Genomic DNA, 10874 nt, shown 5'->3' with positions numbered 1-10874 from the left:
GGATTCCACTGCTAGCCACTATCCATCTTTTCTTACAAATCAGTTTTATTTGAATAATGCATGTCGGTGGACAAGAATCTAAATACAATACTTTCCTATAACGATTATTTTAAACTAAATTTTCACTTTCTAACAAACGAACTTTATTCTCACAACAGTTTTTGAAAATATATATTTCAAGTCATTTAAAAATAATATATATATGAATTGTGACCATGGAGTGCAACTATTGACTGAGTGGTGCCAACGAGTTTTCAGTGATATAAACTAAAATCCATAGATTGGATTAAAGAATATTCCGTGCATGACTGTGTCGGGGCACGCTGATTGGCCATTTCTTGACCAATCAGCGCTAGAGGATACTTGGAGAAGACGCTAAAATCTCCTTATGAAAAATTGCAAATACATTAAAGAGTTTTTTCTATTGTGATTCTTACTTCTATAGCACCTTGTTTATTTGGAATATAATTATGTTCCTGTTCAACCGTGTTCTAGTTCGAAGACTTGTCGAGTGAAGTAATGTCCAAGAATATTAAATAATAAGGGAACATCACAACATCGAAATACAATGTTATCATGTTAAAACATTGTTAGACCATCATGGTCTATCTTTTGTCAAACTTCAACTAACTATGAGGAATCATTAGTATACTTATTAATTTTCATGTTAGGAGGGTTCATTGAAAATTGTGGACCGCCTTAAAAGCATATTCAAATTGGCCCAAGGTGAATACGTTGCACCGGAAAAAGTGGAAATGGTTTATCAATGTTGTAAATTAGTAAGCCAAATTTTCGTGGACGGTAATAGTAAACAAAATTACCCCGTTGCTATCGTCGTTCCCGATTTTACTGAGTTACGCTCTTGCTTAAACAACGCAGGAATACTACATTGCTCAAAACTTTCGGACCATGAACTTTCCCAGAACAAAGTTGTAAATAAATTTGTCCTAGAAAGCATGAATGCTGTCGCCGCCGAAAATATGCTGAAAAGTTTTGAAAAGGTATGAAGAACGTTTTGATACAACCTTTTATGAAAGATATACCGTAAAACAAGTATTTTACTCTATTTCATATATTTCGGCAAACGTAAAACAGAGATTGAGCTAACCAATTCAATTTTTAAGCAAATTGGTCGGTAAAGCTGTGAACTTGTATTAGGAGAAACGAATGAAATATTTTTCACTCTCGCGGATTTACTGCCTGCTAAACCAGGTAGAAATTCATAATTTCATTAGTAACTTGTAAGTGCATCTAACTTCTGTCGATTTTGTTTACAATTTTAAATTATCCTAGATTTACATATCAGCATTTGATTTCGTATTTATTCTTAAACTTATTCCTTTGAACAACGTGACAATACAATTTTTAATACGAAATAATCTGCTGATGTGATCTACGTTGTGCATGCATACCGGTAGACAAGCCAGAATGAAGAATTCGAATGTGAATGCTCATTTCATTTTGTTGTGCTAATTTTGTATAACATTATGGGCTAATGTATACTTTTGTCAGGCTCTATGTTGATTATGATTTACGGTACACAAGATTTTTTCATACTTCTTTTCAGTCTGTGCGCTTAAGTGAACTCCAGTGTAACGCTGAATTTGATGAAATCGTTAACTACCAAGTGTGATCACTAACGTTTTTAACACTACTTCCACATCTTTTTCTATTTTATATTCAGAGATTCTATTTTTTATTTGTACATAAGACAATTTTCCAAAATACGAATATACAAAAGGAGAATATTGGTCCGAAATTATTTTTAGTGATATCTTTCAATATCTCTAAATACATCAGTAGTTGGTTACTTGCGTATTCGTTCGAAAAACTTTTTATCGAAGTAGGTTATCCGGACAATAGATTTTAGATAATTCGGTTATTAGTAAAAAAATAAGTAATAGATTTCCATTTATTCTTAATTTCGTAATTATTTTACATAAATAATTAATTCAACAGCTTACCCATTTTGTATCAGTTACAGTCATATTTCTTTGATCCATGTTTTCCAAATTCTTTTATTTTCGACAGGTTCAGGCAATTTATTTGACAGATCAGGCATTTAACGCTGATAATGGATTGCTAACTCCAACGATGAAATTAGCACGTATCAAAGCTCGAAGTTATTTTTCAAAGATAATAGATAGTTTATACACCCAATCTTAGGTTGTCCTTACCTCTTCTTCGAATTAAATCGTGTGGTCTCTAACTTACGATGCTATTTATAAATGAACAAAGTGTGTTTTTGTGCCAGTATTTTTTGTGGGTGCTAAGAGCCGGACTGTAATACTTTTGAACATAGCCATTGTTCCATGTTAGCCCTGTGGTTAAAGCATTATCTGTCTAACAATATTTGTAGTGTTGATTCTTACAATTCAAACTCATCGTATTTTTTATATTCCGTTTTATTAAGCCTATAAACACAAATGAATTGAGATTTGTGTACTAATATTTCACGGCTTCCCCTTACTTTTGTTCAGAATGTTTCACAGATGGTCATCATGTTCGTGTTACTTTCGTACTGAATAACTACTTTTGAAACACTGAAAAGACATTATAGATAATCTCGGATATTTTTGAAAGAGACTTTTTCACTGGTTTCTAGATATGAACTATGACACACTTGTGGTTTGTGGTCACCTTATTGTCTGTATAATGTCCCATACAAACTATTTTTTTCCAGAATGTATCTAAGTATTCCTGATAGAAGACGTACACTGTAAAAATTACTACATAAAGTAACACACTTTAGTTATCTGAACATTAAACTCAATGGGAATGACATTTTATTACAAAATTCATCTTTTATTTCTATTGACTAATATTAAGTACAGCGTTTGTTACTACAAGTTGCAATTTAAATATACATTTAACTTTGTTGATTCCATGGTGTAATAATATAATGTTTAACGACGAACTAAAAATTTTCAGATCAATTATTCTGGATATTTTAACTGTTCTTAAGAGAAACAATGTTCACTGATAAAAACATAGATTTCAATCTTCATGATGGTAATTTCTGGAAGGTGAGAGTGAACAAAGAAATTTGCTGAACAAGATAAGGTCATATTATTTTATTACTTTTCATTATCGAAAGACATTAAAATAAAAGAAAGTAGCTAGTTTCAAGCACTTGTTAAATTACTTTCGACACTCTGTGGAATTAATGACTGTTTATTCTTAAGCATTATTTCGTCGTAACTGACACAACTAACCTTCATCTTTTATGCTACTTTAGCTTATTAATGCTTCAAAATTCCTAAAGGTTTCATATAATCATATGGAGTTGATATGAACTTTAATTCTTTCTAATCTGGTAACTGGATTTCCAAATGTTTTTGATAGGTCCCTTTAATTTACCCTTATTCATAACCATCATATCTTCCTTTCATCCTATAAACCAAGTTGTAGTGACTTTACTTATGTTTACCAAGAAAATCAAAACAAGCAGATTTTTGTGACAGTTATTGACGTTTTTTTCATAAATTTGAAATAATAAATACATAAAGAATTTGTATAAATTATACTTCGCACTGATACTCCACCTTGAAAACAGCTGCAGCCAAAGTATTACCAGTTTTAATTCGAAACACCTTCCCTATTATGAATAACGTAACCTCCAATTTATTTATGTTCATTTCTAGTACTGAGTCCTTTGTTGTTCACTATATTGTCCATGGTATGTGTCGTAATATATTGTTCATTAAAATATTTGAATGATGCTCTTTCTTACTGATTGCGGTCTCGATGCGCAATCAGCGCTGGGACACTTCACGATTCAAGACTCGTAAATTCATTGCTTATATTATTACTGTCATAGAAGTAATAATGTTAATCACTGTATTCAGTGTGATATGTTAAGTGCAATATGAAATCCTCAGCATTCAATATTTCAACATGTTTCTCTTACTTTTCGCAATTGTCAAAAAGTGTATAGATACACAAATCTGTGAAATAAATAAATTAGGTAAAGTCAAATCTTCATGGGAAAACAGGAATTCTTACATTGGTGATTTTATATTGATATTAACGACTGACACTTATCTACCGATGATTGAAATTTTTAACCCTTATTGATGAAAATTTATAGGTCTAATTAGAAATACTTAAGAAACAATTGACTGAATAACATGTGTTTGAAAATGTGTGCTCATGTGTTTAGGAATATTTGTTGTCTGTAGTAATTTGTTGACTGGTTGTAAATTGTGCATTGCTATAAGCCAATATAGTAAACCAATCTAGTATAAACTATTTTGACTGTATATGAGAGTTTGAATTTTTACATTTGAATTTTACTTTAATAAAAAATTTCCCTCAGGCGGTCCCATCATCGGGTAACATAAAATTGAAACTTAGGAAAAAGTCACATCAATTGTATTTGAGCACCATATAGTAGTGCTATCTGTTAATAGATACTGAGATGAAAGGGGAAATTATTTTTTTTATTGATCGCTTAGACACAGAACGTAATTTGTACAGTTATGCAGACTGAAGTGATCTATAGTTGTGACAAGAAAAAGACTACGAATCTCATTAAAAAAACATTAGAATTATACATTGTCTGTTCTATGTTGTCAACCAATTTATAATTAAGATAAATAAAATTTATCTGTTTATCTGATATAACAGATTGTTGAAAGTATTTCTTTTTATCTCAGGCATACTACGATAATACGTTAATAAGATAATGAGACTAGTCAAGTTATATCAGATCCAGGATTTACGACCCAGTATATAAAGTCAGAGAAACGCTAGACAATATTTTATTCCACACGATTACAAGCAGCCCGGAGTAGAAATCAATAAGAGAAAAGGAAATCACTCATCTAATAGCTAGTACGCTAAGTGCATGTTAGTTCAAGATCAGTGACCAATCATATTTTACTTTCGCTACCACATATCAGTACCTAATCGTGTCAACCAGTTATTGTGACTAAGAATTGTATGATGCAGTTTATAAATCAATTGGTAAAGCGGTCTTTGATACATATACATATGTATTTTATATAATGTTAATGGCAAATGTTTTATAAATTAGTAGTAAGACAATATCAATATAATAATTTTTCGATGCGATTTCAAAATGAAATCTTAGACGTTTTAATTATGAAAAATTACAATCCACGAATTCATTATTATCCATTTTAAGTTATGCAATTTTTCTGAATGTCATTGATCGTATCCACTTATTAATGACTTGAGCTTTTTGTATTAGTCCAATCAAAAATCACTTTTTTCTTTTTATAAATTCTGTGTACTCATTTCTAACATAACTCTTCTATATTTCAATGATGATAATCAGTTTCAACAAAGTAATTTAAATAATGATAATATTCATCATTTTTTATAAATAAGTAAACTTAAGTCTGATCTAATACTATTTTTTGTATTGTCAATGACTTTTGTAAATTCGATTGAGATCAACTGTATAAATGGATATTTTGTTTTACTTAATTTTAAATTCACTTAGTAATGTTTGTTTGAATCCTCCCACTACCGTTTAGGACTGCAACTGATCAGTCTCTTAGTGACATATGTGCATACTGTGCGTATTGCCTCGATATAGCCTTAATTCACAAGCATTGTCAGCAAAGGTGAATAGTGGCTAGCAGTGGAATCCAGGACGTGTGTTTCGTCCTATTTGGGACTCGTCAGCTGGATGTACCTGCATCTGAGAGCTGATGTTCACTCTGGGACTCGAATCCAGTACTAGGTGAATTTAAACTTCACCCCATTGCTCAAGCAAGTGGCTATCAGGACTCAGTAGCTGAGTGAATAACGCGATGGCGTTTGAAGCGAAATGTACTGGGTTCGAGTCCCAGAGTGAATATCCATTCTGAGATGCAGGGACATCCAACTGACGAGTCCCGAACAAGACGAAACACGCGTCCTGGATTCCACTATTAGCCACTATCCATCTTTGCTTACAATTACCTAATTTTAGTTCTATCATGAAATATCTGGATTTATCAGTTTTTTTTAAAAAAAATTGTAAAATAAACATTCTTGAAAGAAAAAATTGTTATTTAAGTTAACAGGTATTATTATTATTATTATTATTATTATTATTATTACTATACACATAAGTGTTCATTATATGATATCCATAGTTGATAAACAATTAAAATGTATTAATAATAATATATGAGTTATGGTCGTATTATTATTATTATTATTAAGTTATTACGTAAGTTGATGAGAATTTCTTTGAGTGTTATTTCAATTGACCTTACCCATAGAAATACTATTTATTATAACAGTGAATTTATCTCATTTTCACCTTATTATAAAATAATAATATTATATTAATGAATATTAATGAAAATTGCTCTTCTTAAGATGAAAGGCATTTTAAGGTCAAAAAATGTTAAATTAATTAGGCTTCGATTGGTTACAGTAAATTTTGTATGCGAACAACGGAGAATTTTTGTCATATTCCGCAACGGATGGGAAGTTGAATAGACCGGACATTTGTTACATAACAACGCTTCAAGGTAGTCTACATGCTAATAAAGATTTAAATTTCATAACAACCTTAAATGTGTAAAACAACAATTCTGTCTTACAGTAACAAGCAATCCAGTATCTTCGTGACGAGCCTGTATTAACCGATTGATTTCTTTGCACTCGTGTTCTATTATTTCGATACACACAATAAGGTAAACAAACTGAAGGCGACCACAGACAATCGTCTGACATCAAATGTTCCTCGGGAGATCGGAAATAGAAAGACATTATCGTTTAAATAAAGAACATGAAATTACAGGAAACTAGAAAACCTGGTACTTTTTCAACGATATTGAAGAGTACGCATGTTCAGGTGCATACGTTTTCTTGATAAAATTAGTCCTAATCACCCGTTCATCACACAGTTTATGCCTTTATTAAGGTGTTAAGGAGCTCTACACTTTTTTGGGTGCACAAATTTGAACGCAACTGTCGGAAAATACACAAAAGGAAAATGTAATTGAATTAAATGTTCTGTATTTGATTAGTAATTCCTACTAGCCTTTTTCTTCTAAGCTCCAATTTCCTAGCTGATATAGTGCTTTAATCAGACATCGGTAAAATGTTAACCCCATCCAGTTAGTTACTAAAGAGCTTCTTTTTCACTCAAGTAGGTGTTTGGTATTGCGGATAAAAAGCTTATTATTAGCAGGGTGAGACACTACACAGCACTATTTGCAACCACAATCACAAAAAACGTAAAAATATTCATAAATTATCTTACTAGCTGCCAACATCACTGCATACAGCACAGAAAAACCTTTTATTACAGTTCAAGAAAAAATTGAGGTAGTAAAGGATAGCAAATAACCTATAATGACTGATAAGCCCTAAAAAAATTGTCGAGTAATGCAAAACCACATGACCTGTTTAAATGTAAAGTCGGACGAGGAATTTCCTTCTATGTTAATTAAATAAAGAGGACCAAAAAAGATCAGGAGAAAGCCTTACATCCAAACAAATAACAATTGACCTCGGTTTCATCACAGAATCTTCAATGGCACTGTTACTTCCAAACCGATGTGGTTTCAATCCAGTATAGTCTCTAGCGGAACGTTGGATGCCCGTTATTTCACACAGATAAATTAAACACAATGATTAAGTTGAGTATGTTTCTAAGTGAATACCGTTACCGGGCTATGCACCCCATAAAGTTGTTCCTCCAGAATGAATAATCCAGTCGAACATAGAACAAAAAAGGTGCTCCTGTTAATCAAGAAACATTTTTTTTGGATGAATCAAAACGATCAGTTTTAAGAAAAGATCAAGACGATACCCACCAAAGTTAGAGGTCAAGTAAAGACATATTAACCTAGTCTGTAAGGACTATAAGAGCGAGTAAGAAGTTGGGAAAACTAAAATTGTATTTAAAGCGAACAAAGCAGTCCCGTCAATGACCAAACATTCGATAGAATATGCGACTGAAATTGTCCAAATAACAACTTTACATAATAAAGTAAAAACAAAGTGTTATTGCTACTTAAAGTATGTACATGAAGAGATCTTCACAAACAAGCACATATATAAATGCAGACACGTGCACAAAAGGACCTTTCACAAGGTACATATGAACAGGTACTTGAAAATATGTAGACATTCTTGTAAATCTTGTCCTTAAGGTATAAAATAATAATATTTGATTTGTTATGTCATCGGACGTCCAATGAGGGGACGTTAACCTTCATTATTTAAGAACAATTTTGACACTTAAACCAAATGTCCGGAAAATTTAACAGCTGGGTATTTTTGCTCTTACTAAATGGAGGTGCTTTAACTGTTGGATATTGACGCATACTAGAGTTTATTATAACTCATAACGATATGGTAATAATCTTTCCTCAGAATTAACAGATATTGCTCATCTGAATTATTTTCTACTGTTGTAGCAAACTGCAAGTTCAAAATCAACGAATTCGCGCTAATGTAGGTACATATTTGCAAACTGTTGAAAGTTTTGTGTGCTATATGTAGGCTAAACATGCTGCTTCATTGAAATTCGTGGTAATAATTGTTCGGATACAAGTGTTAATTATGTTCTTGAAGCCTTGACATGGAATTAGCCCAAATCATCCCACTTATTTGGCGGCCACAGTCACCTGCTACAAATACTAAGTCTCAGTTCATGACATTTTGATATGTGTAAAATACTGTAGTCTAGAGACATGTCAATGTAAGTTACATGAATATAGCTACATTTTTCCAGGTGTCTTGAAGTTTATCAATCGATTAATGTGTAGTGACCGGCCTGTCTCGACAAGAACACGATTGGAACAATAGAAACAATTATTATTATTATAACCAGTTGTACCAGTGCTTGTTTTACTGTACTTGTTTAACTGTATCAGACTCACTTCTTGTTCCGCTATACGCCTTGTTCGGTTCGAACTTTCTTACGCTCTGCCCATTTCACCTGTACTCGTTGGCACGTCTCGGTATTCTATCGATACCACGAGATCGCCAATAAATATACTTCATCTGGATTAATAAAGCCTTCTGGTTTACGTGTTATCAAAGGAACCAAGTCGTTTCTGGGCACGTAATCGTATCGTAGTAGTGATCATAGTCCATCCTCAACTCGACCCTACTACAAATGTATTTTGAAAGTCAAGATATACAAATCTATGTACAGATAAATAAATTCTAGAAACAAATAGTTTTAAAAGTCTTCCATATTGACACTTATCCCAATAATGTTACTGGACGCACCCGTATCTGAAAGCGCACTGCCAAGCATACACAAAAGATCGAAATAAGGTATGCGGCACGTCTGACAACAACTGATCAGCTAAAATCATATACGCCTCAAGGCACGGACGATTCTACAATTATATCTTCTCATCCTTTCATTCCTGATTTCTGGTTAGACTGGCTTTGGAGTTCTCGAATAACGAAGCGTCGTGGAAAACACTGTATACTCACGACATTTTAAGAGGTGAGTTTGTAGTGATCTGGCACATCAAACGATAAACTGTTAGTCTGTTCCTTGTTGTAACATTACTGTAACATAAACAATACGTTGACTGGTATTTCCTAGTTTTTTCTCTCTCTCATATTTTAACTTACAAAGGACACTTTTAACAAGGTTCTATGCCCTTCAGTCCTCCTTGTCAGAGCTTTAGTTATTTGTCTTCGATTACAGATTTACACCACATACTTAATTTTACTGTTGCATGTTGTCAGATCATCGACGATAAGATCACTTCTGACGAAACTCAAGACCACGGTGTGGTCTAGTTGATGACTGTCGTTCTCAGACTAACTGCTGGAAAATTACTCAAATTCATAGAGAATGATATTCAATCTCATACTGTTGGGAATTCTCTCATTGATTTTAAGGTATCGAAAAACTATTCATTAGCCATTCCTCCTGTTGTTTAGCACTTTATTTTGTGCTAAAGAAACGTCCGACTGTGTAGCAGAAACAATACCATCTGACATATTTTGCACCTTTGATACAATTTGTTTACTTTCTCAAATAAGGACCGAATAAATTGAGAACAGAGTTTGTATTTTGATGTAATTTAACAAGTCACTAAAGAATACTTTGGGCGCTAAACAGAAGAAAGTAGTTTATATCTAATCAAATAAATTTTGATTCGTTAGCTCTGTGATCAGACAAAATTCTGTTATTCCGGTCGTTAAAACTTTGTTTTTTTATGTTGTGATGCGATGACATGTTTTTAGTTTTTTCCGCAAACCTATATAATTTACTTTAACTATTTCGGAGAGAACACGCAATCATAAAAATATAATCCCCGTTCCTGTCAACTCGATATTCTGGTGTAGTGGACGACGAGTCGCGGTTGACTATGACCACCATTACAGGAAAACTACGTGTCAGCTACTAGATTAGACTCATCCGAAGGCCAAATATCAGAAGGCAGTTGAAAGCTGTAGTAAGACGTATTTGTTGGCGATCTCGTGGTATCGAACTAATACCGAGATCGTGCCAAGATCCACAAGAGAGACTACTGGGCGTACGTGAGTTAGTGCAAGGTCACAAAAACGGAAGTGTATTTTTCGGTACACTTAAACAAACAGAAACATTAAAACAATCACTGCTACAGTTGGTTATAATAATAGTTATTTCCATGTTGCCGATCACGTTCTCTTCATAAAAATAGGTCACTACACTGGCTTAATAATATCGAAGCCTGATCCAGTTATTTAGGAGCTGTTTTTAACACACACCTTGTGACAGACACAGGTGTGCATTACCACGCCATCTCAACAGGTACGTTATATCTATTATGGTTACCTGTGATTTTTCAGAATTTATAGGAACTCTAAATAGGAGCATCTGTTGAGTCTAACGAAGCGTCCAAATCGCCCGATTGAGATACGCGCAAAATCGATGTTCGCAAAAA

General features: G+C 33.0%; 1 protein-coding gene across 1 annotated transcript in view; it reads left to right on the top strand.

Moving 5' to 3' along the window:
• Positions 1–2166, top strand: part of Smp_125560 (long-chain-fatty-acid--CoA ligase) — a gene marked incomplete at both ends in the record, with an annotated part of 23064 nt that extends 20898 nt beyond the window's left edge. Inside the window, 2 exons of the mRNA XM_018788580.1 lie at positions 672–1001; positions 2032–2166. Coding sequence (XP_018654108.1) covers positions 672–1001; positions 2032–2166 — 465 coding nt within the window. The remainder of the gene's footprint in view (positions 1–671; positions 1002–2031) is intronic.
• Between the last annotated feature and the right edge of the window lie 8708 nt (positions 2167–10874).

Source organism: Schistosoma mansoni, chromosome W (assembly GCF_000237925.1).
Source record: "Schistosoma mansoni strain Puerto Rico chromosome W, complete genome".
Classification (NCBI taxonomy): Eukaryota; Metazoa; Platyhelminthes; class Trematoda; order Strigeidida; family Schistosomatidae; genus Schistosoma; species Schistosoma mansoni.
This window is presented reverse-complemented; position numbering and strand designations above follow the sequence as displayed.